We start from the raw sequence: 19751 nt of genomic DNA on the forward strand, positions 1-19751 counted from the left end.
GGGTCAAAAACTATAGGGTCAAAGTCGGATTTGACCTGAACTCGACCTGTAGACACGAATTGTCACCCTTAATTAGCACAATCGCCCATAATTTGTAGACGACGTGCTGACAGTGAGGAATTATGTAAAGCCGATTTATTTACTTAAAGTTGTAATTTTTAAAAAAAAACTTTATTATTTTCTTAAAAGATCAATCACATATAAATATTAATCTTAATTATTTATAAGATTAAAATTTGTATAGTAAAAAGAAAAAAAAAAGAATTCAAATAGACTGCATGTGGATCTTAGAAAGTGGGATAGAATAAAAAGTTACACTTTGGGGTTGTTTGGTAGTAAATGTATTATTTTTTCATTTTTTGGTGTTTGGTTGGATGAAAAATAAATCCATTGTAAAGTAAAATAATAGCAGTGTAATCCATTTTAGTTCATTTTTTAGGTGAATCGCTCCCAACTTAATCAAGAACAATTAAGAATGTTTTACATTGCTCAAGTGATTCATTGATCACCCTGGTGATCGTCGTCTCCACCACCACATGCTACCAGCCCGCCGCCCCCAATAGTCCACCGCCCCGTCGTTGTTTGCCTCCCGCCATCTGCCACCCCACCGCCCAACCTCCAACCACCCTGGTTACAATCTTCTTACAATTTATATAGCATTCACTTTACTTCAAAAAAAAAAGTCAAGTCCAACATTCCTTTTTCACTCGTCCAAATAGCTATAAAGTATTTCTTTTACATTGTAATCTTTTTACATTGTATTCCAAAAGTGTTTTATTGTGAAGGCTTTATAAAAATATTGGCAAGTTGATCTTAAGTAGAAACTATAATATATTAGGATTTGATGTATTATCTAATAAATTAATATTCAATCTAATTGTGTGTTTGTATGAGCATTGAAGATCGGCTTATTTGTAAGAGCCAGAGCGAAAATTTATCACAAATTCATAGTTGAGAGATGTTGTAGAAGAGATAGGAAACCCACACTTATAGAGTGGACGTCAAAATGGTATAATATAAGTGGTGGTTAAAAGTTATCACATAAAGCATTGCAGGTCTTAGCCACTAAATTATTTCTTAACGCACTTCAAGACTAGAGTTTTGCTAAGAAACACACAATAACTAGATGCAAACCATATATCGAGAGTTTAGCTAGCCCTGCCTACATTGGCATATGTGAAAATATTCAAAGTGTTCTTGCGAATGGGAGTGTCATAATATGTAGCCCCTTGGAGATAAGGGAAAAGACATTTGAGTCTTTTGATATTAGGAGCAAAGGGATTTTTGAATTGCTTGGCAAAGTCAGTTTATTATGAAAGATAAATAAAGTTGGGTGATGGTTAGGTATTGCGACAAACCAATTAAGTGTATATTCAAGGTGTGGCTAGCAAGTTTGGTCTAGGATATCTCCATGAGTGTAGTTTTGGTTGATAAAGGATTATGAAGGATTTTGAAGTCGTTCATACCAAGCATTGGAGCAGGTCTAGCTCATATGGAGCTTGGTGTAGGAACACATAAGGGTTGGTGAAACCATTATGACAAAGAATTTTAATGTGTTACCTAAGTTTCTCATGTGAAATGAGGCGGTTAGTTGTTCCACGGAGCTAAGGTGGCTGGAGTATCATATTTTATCGGTCCATTGGATATCATTGGTGTAGTTCAAAATATATAAATAATTGGAATTGGCTTGGTAGATTATGAAGGAGGGCCAACTAAGCTGAAGATAAATCCTTATTGAGGCAACTTGTTGGTTAAGGTTGAAAACTATTGCTTAAGTGATTTTTTTAAGCTTATGTACAACCTTTTTAAGGAGGCAAATGTGGTTTGGGTGTTACAAGTCTTGGAATACTAGGAATAGCAATGTAAGTAGTATTGAATCATATTCTACTGATAATCTATTGGGTGTGGGAAGTAGTATATGTACCTCATGGTAAATATAGGAATAGACTATCCATTTTAGATAAGTACTTATTTTTCCCTGTGATATGATATGGGTTGATGCAGTTGCTACAGGTCAGCGATGAAGTGAATGTTGCTCTCATGCCGAGGTAATAGTTCCCAGCTGAATGTAGAGAGACAATAAATAAATTCTAGGGGATGATGCGCAAGTAGTTGATGCATAGCTTGTATTATTAATGGATGTCATAATGGTCTATCTTGTTACAAAATTGGCGCACTACTAGGGGAAAGATGTTCAATTCACTTGATGACTAGAGAGTGGGGAGCAACCTGCTTTGTGATTGTTGGAATGAGGTGTACCCTCTATTGTTGTTAGTATTACATGAGTGGTTAGGATAATATAACCTTTGGGTGTAGCAATAATGGTGTAAGAATCTAAGATTTGGAGTGAAGGTAGCTCATGGGTGGAGTGAATGTAGCTCATGGGTAGCTTTGCTATAAGATTATTTTCTTCAATACAAGGTAGGGAGTAAGGATCATTGAGAGAAATTTATTGGAGGTTTGTTTTAATGGTTTTTTAAACACTTAATAAAATGGAGAGAGCCTATTAAGTGTGTAGAGGATGACACCTTCAAGATCAAGGTAAGATCACGATCCATCGTTTGCTTTGGATTTAATTTTGGTTTTGATGGGGAAAAAATGTCAAGTCATGGATTGGTCTTTCCATGGTAATGTAGTGCATTTCGTTCTAAATCTAAATAACTTGAAAACAACTCATTTATTGAAGTATATTTTCAATAGTAGTTCATATTTAAGCACATGTTTAAGGTAAAGGCATAAGACATAGGAGAGTTGTGATACCTAAATGTTCTGACCCAACCTGATTCAAAATGCCATTGAATTTTTACATGCGTTTGAGCATGATTTATGTGCAAGTGAGAGCTTGTATGTGTTTTAAAGTGCGTCTCTGGGGTCCATTTGCATGTTTAACAAATGTGAAATTTCCCCCCTTGAGCGTTTCAACGTTGGAGATGGCGCCACTATAGCACTGGGCTTTCTAGAATTTTGAAAATTTACTCATACTGCACTGCTAGGGGTAGCGCTGCGGTGCTATAGGCTCTTAGATGGAGAGCTACAGCGCTCGCTCAATTGGGTACCGTGACGCTAGGTTGAATTTTTATATTAATACTATCATTTTCAACTATTTAATTAATTCCATTCCCTCAAAGCTTCTGTCTAGAGAAAAAGATAGGAGAAATTTTATATAGAGAGTTTATTCTAGGCTACATCAAATCATTTTTAACTTTTGGTCTAGTTCTGAAAACTGTTCTAGTTGAGATAGGTTACATTTGACTATCTGAATTTTAAAAAATAACAAAAAAAAAATTTAAAAAAAATTATTTAATTTATAATTTCATTAGCAAAAAATGAGGATAATTTGTTAGGCAACTTTATGTATGTTGCAAATACGATAATTTTAAACATTTAGGTATTTTCTACAAAATTTTCATCAATTAATTAAGAGAAGGGAGTAGGTTAGCTTAGTGGAAAATGATATTTGTATTTTTAAATTTTGGCCAAGAACTGTGTCGTCCAATCACCCACGCCAGAGCGCCGCAACTCCATGCCAAATGGCGCAACATAAATTAATTGCTAAAATTCCAAAGTGCTCAGTGTTGTGACACCGCCTAACTCAACACCAAACACTCTAGGGGCAAAGTTTTAGATTTTACTAACGTGCATGCAATCCTTTGGGACCCCACTTCAGAACACATGAGATCTTCACATTCATACAAAGCAATCCTAGACGCATGCAGATGAGTTCAAATATAGACAGTAAGTGAGTTACTTATTTTAGATTGCATCATAATAGGTGTTACTGTATCATAATTAATTAGTAGGTGTTCCAATATATCACCTTTATATTTAAAATACATGATATGCATTCCTTTACTTTCAATTAGTAAAACATGCATTTTTAGTATATTACAAGCATATTAATGTGTATAGTAATATAACTATATTGGTTGTATATGATCTATCTAACGTGAAATGTGTGTCAAGGAAAGAAAAACTAATTGAAAAATATTTGACTAATTCAAGTTGGCTTGAGATATATTATTCTATGTATGAGGTGGGCCACCGGGCTTTCCTTTAAATATGGTTTATAGTGTATTCCTAAGTGATATGAAAAGTGAGATATAGAGAGACTGATTAACATAATATGATATGTAGAAGAACATGAAGTGATAACTTCTTACGTGAAAGCCACCTGACTTGAGACTTGTCATTTGAGACATGTGATATGAGACTGATTTATGGCAATAAGATTAATATAATTGAGACTGATTCCTATAGGATTGACGTACATGATATTATACACAAAAAACACTACAAGTAGCTAGGCGTCCTATCTTGGTTGCATATACATATTACATGAGCATATATGATAAATAACATAAGTGACATGATATGATATATAAAAGGATACACGAATGACCGATATTGACATATGATATTGTTGATATGATTGATACAAGGGCACACGATATATATGAGTTATATGATATACATTATATGTATTGTCTATGATATTAATGTTATATGACGTGTATATACATATCAGCATATGACATTATAGTGGATTGATAAGACTTATCATCGATACATTGTATTTGATAGAAACAATTATATACATGCATACAATATTCATGCACATAATATAAAAGTGTATTAATTTATATAAAATAAAATATAAACTATTTTGTAAATGATGGACATAGAAATTTTTTTTTTTTAAAAAAAGTATTGACAAATGATCTTTTATATGGTTATTGATCACTGATTTTGAATCACCTTATTTACATTGCTCATGTAAGATTACACTGTTCAAATTAATTGATATATATTTTTACAGCTACATGTTCATACTGATATTAATTTAATAATTACATGCATACTGCTTCTATTATCTTGTATTGATTGTAATCGTAAGTTTTGGTAACCTAACCTACTGAGTTGTTAGCTCACTTCTTAATTCTTACATATTTTTAGGAAGTTCAGGATTTAGAGAAGTGAGACAAGCTAGATTTTTCCATGTTTTTAATTTATTTTCTAAATTTTAGTTTATTCTTTTGAAGTCATGAGCAGAGCGAGATAGAATGATGTATAGTGATTGATCTCCAGACTATTATGCATAAAATTTTTTTAGATATGAATATATAAATATGATTTTGATGTATACGAATTATAGTTTCAAAATTAGGTGATCTTGAGCTCTTTGGATTTATATTGTCTCTACACTTATATTGATTATAAACGTGCAATATTTATATATTATTTCATCATCCAAATAATGACTCAATTTTTTTATTTAAGCTTTAAGTGCTTGATTTGGTCTCATTTAGACTTGAACTAGATTACTTTTGGTACTAAACTATTCATCTCACCAAGATGTTATAGCTCAACCACAAGTTTGTTAAATCAAAATTTAGATAGTCCTAAATTAGATTTTGATACTTTTCCATTTTAATCTGCATCAGTATAGATGCTTCATCACTTAAATTTTTGAGTGCCTCTTCAATATTTTGATGTCGATCATGATGCATTTTAAAATCTTTAGACCCAGTTTAAGATAATTTAATTTATGAATAGGCAATTAATTTTTATATTATTTTTATCTCAAAATAAATTTAAAATTTTTAAAACTCATTATGACTACTTTTTAATTATGAAATCTGAATGACCAATTTGTAAAAAGGAGCTTATTTTAAATTTAAATTAGCTTAAGGAGCATGTTAACGAAAAAATCTAGAAAGTAGCAAATACAGATTTAAATTATTCGGTTTCAATAGAAACCAAAATTAAATTATCTGGTTTCCAGATACCATTGAAACCGGAACTTCATTATTCAATTTCAATAGAAAATGTTCATACGTTTTAATAAAAAAAAAATCCTTAAGAAATCGGTACTCTATATATATACCAGTTTCTTAATAAAAAAAAATATTTTTTTCCCCTAAGAAACGAGTATCGATTTCTATGAAAGTCAATTATTAATTTTACTTTTTTTTTACACTATTTCAATTTCAATTATTAATTTATATAATTTTTTATTATAATTTTTTTCTTAAAAAATAAATTAAATATATTTAATAAAATTGATCGGATGTTTTGGCTGAATATTTTCTTTTCTCCAACCTATAAGAAACATTCTTCTTCAAAATAATAAAGAATATATATGTTGTGTGACATGAATAAATAAATAAATGATATTTTTTTTTCTCTCTTCCTCTCAACGAAAGTTCTACATGGGGTTCTGATCGGATACCCACGCTTACCATGGTGACTTTCGAGATGTAGCATCCACCCAGACCCACCCACTTTACATGCTTTGTATACACGATCCACCGTAAATTTATGGTATTGAGGCTTATTGCACTTTGCTATGACTGTAAACTTTCAAGCTGCATATTGAAATTTATCATGGTCGCAACGCGATTCAATGTTGTCCACTGCGAAGTGAGGATTACAATAATATACATCATATGATAATTAGCAAAGTAAATCAATTGATCCCCCTTGTTGAGTACCTACCTATAAGGCCACCATAGGCATACCCATACCCACCTATACCCATTCCCATTGGGTTAACCGGGTATGATTAGATACATGGGTTAGTATCAGTACCCAATGCAGGCTTTGCTCTCAACTACAATAATACCATATGCCCATCATAAAATGATAATACAAGCAGAATGTAATAAAAGTATTCTGATTTATCTATTATATTTATTTAATTAATTGATGAGGTAACTATTTATTTTAAGGTAAATTTAATGAATAAAAAAAATATTAAAAATAAAACACTGCCCTGGTGATTCCAAACACTGGTTTCGACAAGGAGACTGTTGATAAGTAAACGTGGCAGCTGATGATAGTTCTCTGTATTATTTATTTTACTCCCGAGTATTTGAATGGACTATAACAACGGTGACAACCATAGCATGGATAGTTAAGAAGAGATTTAAACATCATTTGGGATAATTTTTTATTGATTATTAAAATAGAATTTTAATAAATTTTTGTACTAAAATTTTATTTTAAAAAACAATAAAAAAATCATCCTAAAATTTTTTGTATTAAAAAGCTACTTTAAGAAACAATAAGAAATCCATCTCAAATGAGTCTCAAATGAAACCTTAATCTTCATTTGAGACTGCTTTATTATTGCTTCTTAAAATAATTTTTAGTTAAAAAACAGTGAGAAAACTGGAACTAAAAGTTGCACCAAATGTAGTTTTAACTAAATTATCAAGTAGGACGATTGGGAAAAAAAAAAAAAGTAGGGCCATTAGGAGTTATCTTAATGCAGGTGCTCTGGGCTATCCACAAATAAAGCAGAAATATACAAATTTCACAAGTTAAAAACTTGAGAGAAAGAAAGGAAAAAGAACACGGCCAAAAGCCTGAAGAACAGGTTCTATGCTCGAATAAAAAGTGAGTGGGAACATTAAGATCCAATTTTGATCAGAATGATCATAAATAAGTGACACGTGTCCATTTTTTTAATGATAATTTGTTTCTAATTACATGTAAATATTTTTTTTATTTTTAAATTTCTGCAAATTAAAATTTAAATATAATATAAATATCACGAATCAAATTTTTTAAGCCATTCTGATCAAAATTAGCTAAGTTCCAATGAGACCTCTGAAACGAGCATATGACAGCACACCTAAAAACAGAATGGCGCTTAAGATTCCTGAAAAGATGACAACCTGGGAATTCAAATGGAAAATATTTGGTATTTCATCTGGAGAAGCTAAGTTCAGGAAGACAAATTAATGAAAGAAAAGAGAGATTATTAGATGCGGAGTGCGCACAAGTATGGGGTATCTAGCGGTACCTGTATTCGGTATCGCTCGGTACCGCTGGGTACTGCTAGGTACTCAGTGTTTGTGCGGACGGTGTGCACTCCGCACCTAATAATTTTTCGAAAGAAAAAGGGGCGCGAGGCGCATACCCATTTGAATACGTAGCTGTGGTCGTCATTCCAAGAGTATGGAATGTTCATGCCAAATATTCCGGCTAATAACGAGTACACGGTAAGAGAACAAGTTCCAGAGCTCAAGAACAGCTCCAACTGAAAAGACAAAAAAATAAGATATAATTAGGGTTTATTGTTGTAAAAGCTTTAAGCTTTTTAATTTCATAGGCCTTTCATGTAGAAACTAATTTGCCCTTGTAAATTTCTATGATGAGTGAGACAGGGTGTTAAGCCTTACAACAGCTGCCAAAAATCATATCAAATGAAAATTCAGTGCGAATTCAGTAGAGTATACGAGTGCTAGCAGAAAATTAAGGCTTCGTTTCGGACATTTTTCTTACTACTTCTTAAAGCGGCTTTTTAGTACTAGAAAGCCGCTTTAAGAAGCAAGAAGAAAGTTGTCCCAAACGAAGCTTAAATCACATGCAACTCATCTTGATCTATTGGTAAGAAGTTCTGGCTATCAACCAAAAAGTCTGAGTTCAAAGTTTGTGTATGACTGTATGTGATATGTGTGTAAATTTGTCTTAACTAACATAAATGTCTAAAAAATAAATAAATAAATCATCCATACTGTCAAATTATGAGAAAAAACGGATCAGAATATTCTAAATAATATTTGATAAAAAAAGAGTAAAATTTTTTAATTTATACTGAGATATGTGAAATAAATGAATAATCAGTAAATGTTAATATTGTACTGATCTCTACGTAAATACAAATTTATCAAGAATGAAAAATGCCCGAATAACTTGCATGGTAAGGGAAAAAGTTACTTGAATCAATTGATTTCGGTGATTGTCAAGCTGCAAAAAACACAAAAGAAAAACAAAAGTCACATATGATTCAGCGAATGGAACTGGATAAATATAACGGAAATAAATAAGTAGAATTCCTCGTATTCCTCCAACTACCTGAATATTGATGTAGTCCTCAGTATCATCGATATATTCTCGCAACTGAAAAAAATAGAATGAGAATTTGGCCAGTGTAAAAAAAAATAAAGAAGAAACGTTCAGTTATAGGAAGGATCATTTACAAGTTATCTTGTCTGTTTATAACATTTTTTTTTTTGGAAAAGTTAGGCCAATTAAAGCAGATTCACATACACAGCGCATGCACAAGACTCGAACTCAAGACCTCTTAATTACTAGCCTTAGCTCTCAACTAAGAGACCAAGGTGAGTTGTGTGTTTATCACATTTTTATAAGAGTAAAAGTAGCAAAATTATTAAATCACAGTTTTGTTTCTTTAAATATCCGTGCAAAGCTATGTGCAGCCTTGAAAATTAAAAATGGACAGCCGTGTACAATGTTTATAACATTTTTGGCAAAATCTTCCAATTTTGATGCTAAAACTAACTGATTTCACCTTTAGAAACACAAAATGACAGCAATTTTTTTTTCTTTTTTTCTTTTTTTGTTGTACATAACTGTGCACACTTAGTAGACATAGTTGTGTACAAGTTTGCATGATGTACACAACTGCATATAAATTTTTTTTTTTCAGCTTCATCAGGTTTTGGAACTGTATATATTTATGTATGGGTTTGAAAAACGAAAAAAAGGCCACAGACAGTTGTGTATAGGTGCTTTTTGACAACTTCTATTCTTGGTGCTGCGTAAGCTGTGTACAATTTTTTTTTTTAAACAACTTCATCAAGTTTGGTGTTGTGCACAGCTGTGACAACCATAAAATCACAAAATGTGGGCTCTACAAAGCTATGTACAACCTTAAAGGGCTGTTTGGCAACAAGTAGGATTTAACTTGAATAATAAGATTTAGTAAATTTGCTGAAGTTAAATCCTGGAAACTATTTGATAACGTAAGGGTTAAATCCTGCTAAATCCTCTGGAGTTGTTTGGCAATGTAATCAGATTTAAGGTGGTTATTTGTAACTTTATGCTGGAAGTCATGTTCCGCTGTCCGCTCTCACCCTCCCTTAAATCTTAAGTCCGCCGAATTGCAGGATTTCGTAAATATGACAAAAACGACGATACAGAGGATTTATTCCGCCCTAACTTCCAACGGCGCCATAAAACCTGTTTGGCAGGATTTAGCGTAAATCCTGCTCAAACCGGGCATAAATCCCGTTGCCAAATAGCCCCCATAGAAAAGTAACTTATGAAAACTAAAAAAGTTTTAGTAGAACCCTATTAATATCAATCCTGCATCATCAAGATTTCATACCGTGTTCAATTTGTTCAAGGTGCCGTCAATTTGCATAAAGTATGCCTGCACAGTATTCAGTGATGGTTTGGAATTAAACATGTAAAATAAGCCATTTTAATAAAAAAAACTAATGTTAAAAATCAACTTGTTAAAAAACCTCTAGTATCATTTCAAGCTCCTCAACATCATCATCATTTCCATGAAATGTCGCCACACTTGTCTTTCCTGCTTTGGATATTCTCGAGCCTATTGTCGGAGAGGCAGGCACCCAGTTAGGAGCAGCAGAACTAGCAGGCGATGCTGCTGCTGCCAATTTTCTTGAGAGATAAAGGTCAGCCATGTCTTCATCGTCCTCCAGTAGCTGTTCAAGTTCGTCTCTTACCTGGAGAAGATAACCTTGGTATCAATGAAATTATTGAAAAGAAAAACCTTTAAACTATGCATTCACTAAGGGACGTAGAAAACATTAACAAAACATAACTTGAACTGCTAAATGTATTTTAGGGTTAAAAAACGCAGTATAAAACATACGGGGCTTAAGGATGAGAGAAACAAGAATATGTAGAGAGAATCTTATAGAAAAATAAAAAAATAATCAAAATAAAAATCATTAAAAAAATAAAAGTCTACTTTTTTTTGGTCGAACATATTATACTTTATTAGTCTGTAAAATTATTTCATTGTAATATAATCCACTTAGATAAGTTAAACCAAAAATAATACGATAGATGCATCTTTTGAAGTAGAATTCATTTTATCGGTTATATTTTATTTCTTATTCCTTATAGAATAATCTAATTATTATAAGATAATGTGCTTCGTAACCACATTTGAATAACATATTTCATAGCTTAACCTAAAATATAGGCTTGATAAAAAAAATTGTTTGCATTATTAAGGGCAGGATCAATAATATCAATAAAATTATTAAGATAATTAAATTTAATGGAATCTGTTCATTTACTATCCTGCATTCAAAGAACGAATATGAAAATGAATGCTCAGGCTCCCAATTCACTCTTTGGTAGATATCAAGCTCCAATGCACAATTTCAGCGAGCTCAAAAATTAAACTTGTTCATAATAAAAGAAAAAAAACAAAAAAAAACATTAAAAAAAAAACTGAGGCAAGTGGAAATAATTTAAAATTTTTTTATTGAGTAGCATAGGGAAGCAACTGGTTTTTGACGGTCAAGGTGAATTAAATTTAACCCCAACCTCTTTCTTTTGTACTCATAACAAACCAGTTGCCTTAAGACGATCAGTCAACAACCAAAAGAATACATGAAGGAATATGCTAAAGCACCAAATTTTTCTGTATCGAGAGAATGAAAACCTATCTCAGACTACCTTTTGAACCCTCGCAGTCAACCTTGTCATGCCACTCTTTAGCTTGCGCACTCTGTCCAAGTTAAGACTGCTAATCTGCAAAACAATCTCATTTTAGGAGTACTAGCATGTTGAGAACCCATATGTAGCTGGCACTCTAAATCAATTATCAGTTTTTATCCATCTAGAGAATATTTATCAACATGAATGGAAAAGTTTAAAAAAAAAAAAAAACATACCTGACTTACTATTGTATAACTAAAATAAAAAGAGGAAAAAAATACCACGCTTATATTTTACAATTCAAGGAAATCTCATTAAGAAGCACTGCAGTGCAGCGGTTAATGCTTCATGAAATCAAGTGATGGGATACAACCACATCATGATTAAAAAAGATATTAAAAATTGAACACAAAATGGAAAATACTAATCTTCCTCACAAGTAGCTTTCAGTGGTAAAATTGATTCATAAAGAAAAACGAGTAAACAAACTAATATACGCAAATAAAAGAATTGAATTCAGGAAGTTCACATATTTGTATAAACAAGTTACCTTATATGGCTATATATGTAAAGAGCTGCTCGTCTCCTTTGTAGTCATCAAACAAAGGACTATAAATAAGCTATGATTTTTCAATTTGCTCATTGCTATATGAATGAACTGAGATAGGGACAAGTGTTGTATTGGAAGCCTACATAAATCTAATACAAACACTTACCAAGATGATCATGTCCACAAAGTGATTGGGCTGCATCAAATTAATAAATTTTGATATTGGGAGATCTTTATGGACAATGAAAGATTGTATAATATGTTGTAGGATCTTATAATAAATTCTGTCTTAAAGACTATTCTTTATTACTATTATATATAGTCTTACAAGGAAAGAGGTTTGGCATTCCAAAACCCCAATCAACTGGAGAGAAGTGGGACAGAAAGAGAGAGGAGTTGGCTACCAACAGAGAGAATAAAGAGAATAGTATTCTTTTTTTCCTTTTATTTTTTTCATTTTTCTTGGGAGTGGCAGGAGGGTGATGGCAAAAAAGAGTGGTTCTGGTTCTTCAAGAAGAATATGCTGTTAATATTGGCCATAATAAGCAAAAGCTCTCTCACTAGAGAAAGGAAGAAAGTAATAACATCAATAATATCTTATTCTCCACATCCAACCCTCTTATTCACAGTAGGTGGTGGTATGGTTGCATCATCTCTTAAATTATTTACATAGATAAAATTATCTCTCTATCTATCTTTTTAGCTTTACCTGAAGAGAAAATTCTTGATGCACCCTTAGTGAAATATTTGCTCTTTATAATGCCGTGGATGAACGCGAGTGTTACCGAACCGTGTAAGCATGTGTCTTTTGTTGTTTGGTGAGTCCATTCTCTCATCTTCATTTAATTTTTGTCCAAAATTTTATTACTATTCTAGCATGCATGTATTTAAAAACTATAAATAAGAAGATCTAGAAGGTGTTTGAGATTTTCATAACATACTTCCAACTTTTCATAGAGCTAATGATGACTCGAATTAGGGGAGCCAATAAATGACACCATATGATAACCCAAGATGGACCCAACCTTGAAAATAAAATTTGGGCTAATTTGACTAAATTTTGGGTCGGGATTGGGTTGACCTAGAAACCCAAAATTTTATCGAACCTGATCTTATTACTATTCGCGATTAGGTTAAATATATTAGGGTCTAGTTAAACAGTTACGTTTAGGATAATTTGTTTGTGTTTGTTAAAAAAAATTGCATGATGTATATAATAAATAGATCAAGTTCGGGCTAGGCGAATTGAGATCAAATCATATTTGAGTAAAATATTTTGACCCATATAATAAATGGGTCGAGTTTGAGTTAAATTTTTAACCCATATAATAAATGGGTCAATTCGGATCGTACATTCAAGTTGTGACAATTTTGGGTAATACTCGAACCTGATTAATCAACCCAAATTTACACCCCCCAACTCTGATAGATAATTTGATTTCTATAAGCTAATCGTTTCAAAGCATTGGTCTTGTATATAAATGCCCTATAAAATAACATCATAAAGCTTAAAGAATGAGATCAACCTTTCAAGACTTTGGGTGTGAAGGATCTCATTTTGTATTAAACAAATTCATATTAGTAAGCATAAGGGTGGTTAAACATTGGGAAATTGCGGTTAAACATTGGGAAATTGCATTTCACGATCAAGTTAAACCAACTATATCCAAAAGACACCCATAACTTCTAACATAGTAGTAGCCTCTAACAAAAACAAAATTCAGCAAGAAAGGATGATGTGAAATTTAATAAATTAGAATGACTTCAATCAAGAAACTAATAAGTGTTGGAACTAAAAATCATCATTCATGAAAATCATGGGCTTTACAAACTGAACAAACCTTTGAAATAAGCTCATCTAAAGCTGGATAAGCAGAATTTTCAAGTTCTGTTGCACGTGCATCGAGATGACTGCAAATCGCTTCAAGAGCAACTTCTAGGGCCCGAAACTCAAATGGAGATTCTGCACCGAATTGCATAAAAAAACTCGAGGGGATAAACATGAAAAACTCTAGGAACTAGCAGTAACAAATTTGCAATAATTTAATCTCAAACTGTTTTGAGCAGAAAATTTTTCAGAATAACAGCAAATAATGTTTTTCCTTTTTGAGACTTGAAGACATTTTTAACACAAATTGCAAATACGAATTAAAAACCTACTGCAATAATTTATTTCATTTGTTTTTCATAAATTCTTATGGCCTCTAGCCTCTATAAATATGTTAACTACCCACCTAATGCCATAAATTTAAAATCCACAAGTTTGTTACTTACGGCCTTTAGGCATTATGTAAAGAGATGGTTACATTATGTTAAAGGGTATCACTTGTTCCTCTCTTTCATTTAACTGGGTGTGGGTGAAGATAGAAAAAGTGGACGATGGACTGGTAAAAAATTAATAGTTAACTTGGACGGTGTCATACGTAGCAATTTCTCTATTATGTGGTCAATAATGATCACTGAATGGGTTAGAGGTGATAGAAGAAAATAACAAAGGCTATGACCAGTAAGTTGATTCAACATCAAAGGCAATAAATATTACTCTATCACTGATGAGCAAAACCAGTGGAGGAATCATGCTCAGGTTTGGATAGGAAACAATACAGAAAAAGAGGGAAGAATGCTGAAGAAAGTGAGAAAAAAATTTGGGTGGGCAAGTTTTTGTTTCTAGACTAATGGATACTCATCTCTTTGTGTGACTGAACGTAGGTGGATTTCAATTTTCAACAAATCATGCAAAATTTCTTATGTTATTTTCTTGGAGTTTTGCTTGCATACTATTATTAATTTCTTCATTCTCATGATTGTCATTGCTCTCTAGCATGCATTTTTACATAACAAATGGTATCGGAGCTAGGCATTTTAACTTTTATGAGGAAAGTGTGATTAATGGAGTATGAAGATGGAAAGGTGAGGATATCGCTTGGTTTATATTAACTTTGACGATGAAGTTCATACATTATATTGTTATCAACATTACTAGAAAGTTGGGCTAGGATCTTCATAGTTGTCAGCAACTCATGTGGGTCAATGAAGTGATGTATGTGATTTGATCTTAAATAAAGACGTCAAGAGATGAGAATCTGATGAAGGTCCTTCTACTGCTGTGAAGTTTAAGAGTAGAGAAATAAGTGTTGAAAGAGACAATAATGGAGGTCTATTGAATCTTAACAAACGAGCAATAACAAAGCCATGGCAAGTGATGTAGCAAAACTGGCACATGAAAAGAGGCAGTCCACAAAGGAATAATAACTAGAGTTCGAAAAAGATAGAGAAATCTGAAAATGATGCAAGTGAAGATGATGTAGACAAAGGGGGGGGGGGGTCAACTCCAAAATAAATCAAATTTTGGCTTCCCTTGAGTCTACTAGCTCAATCCAATTGAGCTAGAATTTTAGCTCATTTATGAGCTAGGCTTTAGTTCATTTATTGAACTAGGGGTTAGCTCATTATTAGCTAGGATTTTTAGCTCATAGTTATCTTTATATTTAATGTACTTTTTATGCTTTTTATGTTTTTAATTGATGTTAACTCTTGGAATTCCAAACCGACCTTTGGAATTCCAAGAAGTGTCTTTTCCCATGAAGTGACTCCTTGGTTTCCTTCATGGGATGTTGATTTTTGTGTATGCCTCTTGGGCGGGCTCTTTCCACCCTTCTTTCTCATCCCCTCCGGAAATCCTGCGAGCTCTTTTCAACCTTTCTTCTCGGGCTTCTAACCTCTTTCGTCTTTCCGCAAGTGCCACTCCACCTGTATCCTTCTTCTCCAAGTGCAGCAACTTTAGGGTGTCGTCATTTTGTTTGCAAGAGTCGTTTGTATTGTTGTAAGTTTTCTTTTGTTTAGTTTTATTTGAAGAGTTTGTTCGTCTCTTTTCTCGTCTTTAGCCAATTTCGTCCGTAGAAGTCCGTCGTGTCTTTTGTGATCGAAAAATATAGGTCCCCTATATTTTTCGCTCGCATCAGAAGATATCTATGATATTATGATGCACTGGTTCTTAGTGCAGATAGTCCGATGGAGTCATGAATCATAAACCCAAGTGTGCATGCTCATTTAAATCCATATAAAAAGGATTTGCTATCTAACTATTTTGTAGAAGGTTGTGGGAAATTCAATATTCTTGATGGTGAACTCTTGAATGTTGTGAGGGTGTTGATTTGCAAATTAAGACGGGTAATGAGACAATGTAGAAGCTTTATAATGTAAGGAATGGTATTAGATTGAACAGAAACTTAATCTTGATTGATCAATTTGATGAAAAATACGTCTCAACCATCTGTTTTGATTCTTCGAAGGTGACCTAAGGCATTATGGTGATAGCACATAAAGCCAAAAATGCTACCATGTATATGCTGTCAAACACCATAATAGTAGAAGCAATTGCTACATCTATTAATGGTAATTTTGAAAGTGCAATGCATGATAAAGTTTCAATAAAGCATGAGCTTCCAACAGGTGGATGGGCAGATGAAAATTATAGGGCAAATGACATTTCAGGATCAAGGAGCAATAATTTACCAATGCAAGAATGGTTGTAAAGGATGACAAGCTTATCATTGTGGACTGAGGTACTACAAAACCTTAGTCAACTCCCATGGATGATTGAGAGGTTGTGTCAGATAGAAATGACTCTCTGAATACATTACATCAAAATTTCATATTAAAATAAGAGATTGTTGAGATGTGGAGCCAAAATCTACTACATGAGTTTGTTTTATATATTTTTCATCCATTCCTACAAACTCTACAAATCCTTTATAATTATGTTACCTACGATTTAATACCATCTACTTAACCTTTACAAGTGAGTTACCTACCTGCCTCTATGCATTAAAGAGATGATTGCAAGGTGTTGAAAAACATTACTAATCATTATCTTTAATTCATTCGGGTGTAAAGGCGAAGGTTGGAAATGTAGTCGAAGGAGTGATTGGAGATAAGTACTTATCTACTGAGTGGAAAGCAACGATCTGAAAGGCCAAAGATGATAGCTAGAAGTCAAAACTGTCAAAAGGGCTGGTAATTGATGAGGTGGTCTATAACATAGAAAGTGATAGGCTTTCCTCTATCTCCAATGAAGCATAGTTGGTGGAGAAATCATGCTTAAGTTTGGGGAGAGAGAGGAAGGGGGAATACTATTGAGATAAATTGAGGAAAATATTCAAGGGTAAATATTTGCATCAGATTTTTTTCTCAATACTATAACACATTTATCTCTCTCAACATAGCCATGAACATATAATATATTTTATTGAACCATGCAAACTTTCTTATATTTTTTCCCTGCGTTCTTCTTGTAGATTATGTTTCCCATTGTAATTATTGTTAATGCTCTTAAGCGCTTACTTTTTCTCAATAATCATTTCCCTTCCATTTCAGTTGTCCTAAAGTTAAAAAAATATCCATATTTTATTAAATAAAATCCATGAAAATAACAAAAAAAAAAATCAAACGCTGGCATTTTGCTCTCTTAGCTTAAAACTAATAACATATTTGATTTGGTTGATCTAAATTTCCATTAATTTAGTCATTATAACTCGAGATTTACAACATTATGGCAAAACTGCTGATAAAGTTTCATGGAAAACCATATGTTTGATAGTAGATACTCAAACAAGTACGTTATCACAACAATCCACTAGTTGATGGAAACATATCTTGCCGTTGTTTTCATTTTTTATTCCTAATCTACAAGTCCTACTTTTTAAATTTTTTACTTCTAAAATGATACCTGTAACCCAAATTCACAATTCACTAGACATGCAAGTTGACTCAACTCTAATAACTCACCATCTTCTTCAGCAGGTTCGGCATCATAATTCCTTCCCAGGTTCTTTCTTGCCTCGGATTGTGCTAGATTGGCAGAACTCCTCACTGGCAAACGCCTTCTAAGCTCCTCCACAACTGGAATCACATTATCATCCAAAGGATCTCTAAGCATCACCTGCTTAAAACATGGATGATTAGGAAAAATAGAAGAAACAAGATTAAAGCAAATAATTCTAATCTGCGGCATATTCAGAAGGATTAAAAGAAGGTAAGAGTATCACCTCATTCGCCGTAATAATGGCCTTGATATGCTGATCCTCAAACAAAAAAGTAGAAATCAGAGAGTATACCTGACGCTAAAAAAAAATATAAAGTTTAAGAAAAAAATCCACATCAAACCTCAAGATTAAGAACAACTGCCTTCTCCCGACCCAGAATGGTGGAAGGATACGAGAGCATTGGATCAATAATCCTTAGGTCCCGTGCATGAATCTGAACCCTATGCATAATCGCATACTTGTCGACGTCGAGAATCGTTCCCTCCCCATCGGAATCCATCAGAATCCAACTCCTCGACGCCTGCGCCGCCTTCTTCTTAGCGGAATCCACCGTCGCCGCCACCGACACCATGCCGTCTCTGGTCATTCCCTCACCCCCTCCGCAACCCTAGAATCGCCAAATTCCGTGAGGCTGTAAGGAGGGCGAGTCGTAGATCACATGACTTCCCGCAAAAACCCTAACTTGACATGCTCTTCGAACAGTGAGGATATATATATACGAAAGGAAGCTAGGAGGGCTCTCCACGGCGGGACGAGAGTTTCTGTTTCAAGGAATCAAATTCTGTCATATCTTATTCATGTTTTGTTCTGCACCAAAAAATTCACCGGTTTTGAATGTGTGATGACGTGGCCGTTTGATGGAAATTCTGACGCCGAAATTTTCCTGGGTGGCGAAGTGGGTGAACTTCGTGGTTTGCGTTGATTTGGGGAAGTCCGGTAGTCTTCGAGAATTATGGTCCGTTCGTTTTGTGGTGAAAGAGTGGCCGTAAGATTATGACCTTTGGTTGTCCATTTTTTACTACATATTTATTTATAGAATATTTAAATTTTAAATCAGATAAAATTTTAAACGTATTTAATTTTTGTAAATAAAACATATTTTTTCTTTATATATATAGGCTTGTCAAAATCGGATCACAGGTCGGATTCGGGTAGAATCCTATAATAGCATAAGCACAAATATTAGAAATCTATATTTAATTAAGATAATTGTACCTTAGCAATCTACACAATCTTCCGACTAACTTAGATAAATTATTATTACAATATTAAGGTTTCGTTTGAGACTATTTTTTTAATGCTTTCAAAAACAACTATTTAGTATAAAAAATTCTTAAATTAAAAAATGTGTACTAAAAAACTGTTTCATAAATCAATAAGAAAGCCGTCCCAAATGAAGATTAAGGCTTCGTTTGGGATGGCTTTTTTATTGCTTTCTAAAACGGAGTTTTAGTACAAAAATAAAAAATTTTGAACTAAAACTCTGTTTTAGAAAGCAGTAAAAAAGCCATCCGAAACGAAGGCTTTTTTACTGTTTCATGAAGCAGCTTTTTAGTACAAAATTTAAAAATTTTGTACTAAAAAGCTGCTTCAAGAAGCATTAAAAAAGTCATTCTAAACGAAGCTTTGTTTTTTTTGTGCTTTTGTAAAAAAGAGTTTTAAAAAATATTAGTTCAGAAAATAGAGTTTTCTAACGGAGAAGCACATATAAAAGCTTTCTCAAAACTGTAGAAAAATGAAAAAAATGGAGTTATTGAGAACGTGATTTGACGAACCAAACAACACAAAAAAAAAAATACTCGGTTTCCGAAAACGGAGAAGGCAAGAAAATGACTGTATTATACTACATTATACATTTATTATCGCAAAACAACACAATAATTTCATTAATTTAATTAAGGTCTATAACAGCTTACAATTACTAA

General features: G+C 33.0%; 1 protein-coding gene across 2 annotated transcripts; it reads right to left on the reverse strand.

Moving 5' to 3' along the window:
• Positions 1-7265: 7265 nt before the first annotated feature.
• LOC110105866 (magnesium transporter MRS2-I) lies at positions 7266-18601 on the reverse strand. Of its 2 annotated transcripts, none has more exons than XR_003702639.1 (11): positions 18167-18601; positions 18049-18078; positions 17789-17942; positions 13843-13964; positions 11470-11544; positions 10278-10502; positions 10139-10183; positions 8863-8907; positions 8705-8754; positions 7925-8044; positions 7266-7679 (listed from the first exon to the last, which is right to left on the reverse strand). XR_003702639.1 is itself a non-coding variant. In XM_020835534.2 (11 exons), exons 1-11 carry the CDS (start codon positions 18410-18412, stop codon positions 7593-7595), a joined length of 1179 nt encoding a protein of 392 aa, XP_020691193.1. In that variant the 5' UTR covers positions 18413-18600; the 3' UTR covers positions 7266-7592. The 2 variants fall into 2 exon arrangements, 1 of the variants encoding a protein (XP_020691193.1); XM_020835534.2 differs by having other exon boundaries at positions 8725-8754; positions 18167-18600.
• Between the last annotated feature and the right edge of the window lie 1150 nt (positions 18602-19751).

The sequence above is a fragment of the Dendrobium catenatum genome, unplaced genomic scaffold (assembly GCF_001605985.2).
Source record: "Dendrobium catenatum unplaced genomic scaffold, ASM160598v2 fragScaff_scaffold_1409, whole genome shotgun sequence".
Taxonomy (NCBI): Eukaryota; Viridiplantae; Streptophyta; class Magnoliopsida; order Asparagales; family Orchidaceae; genus Dendrobium; species Dendrobium catenatum.

What these genes read in the sequence shown, in the direction of transcription:
- LOC110105866 (XM_020835534.2), bottom strand. Translation starts at nt 18,412, where the DNA reads ATGACCAGAGACGGCATGGTGTCGGTGGCGGCGACGGTGGATTCCGCT. An exon ending in CAGTTGTTCTTAATCTTGAG is followed by an intron (nt 18,079 to 18,166) that starts GTTTGATGTGGA and finishes TTTGAGGATCAG; the next exon opens with CATATCAAGGCCATTATTAC. An exon ending in ACAGCTACGTATTCAAATGG is followed by an intron (nt 7,680 to 7,924) that starts GTATGCGCCTCG and finishes TTGAATTCCCAG; the next exon opens with GTTGTCATCTTTTCAGGAAT.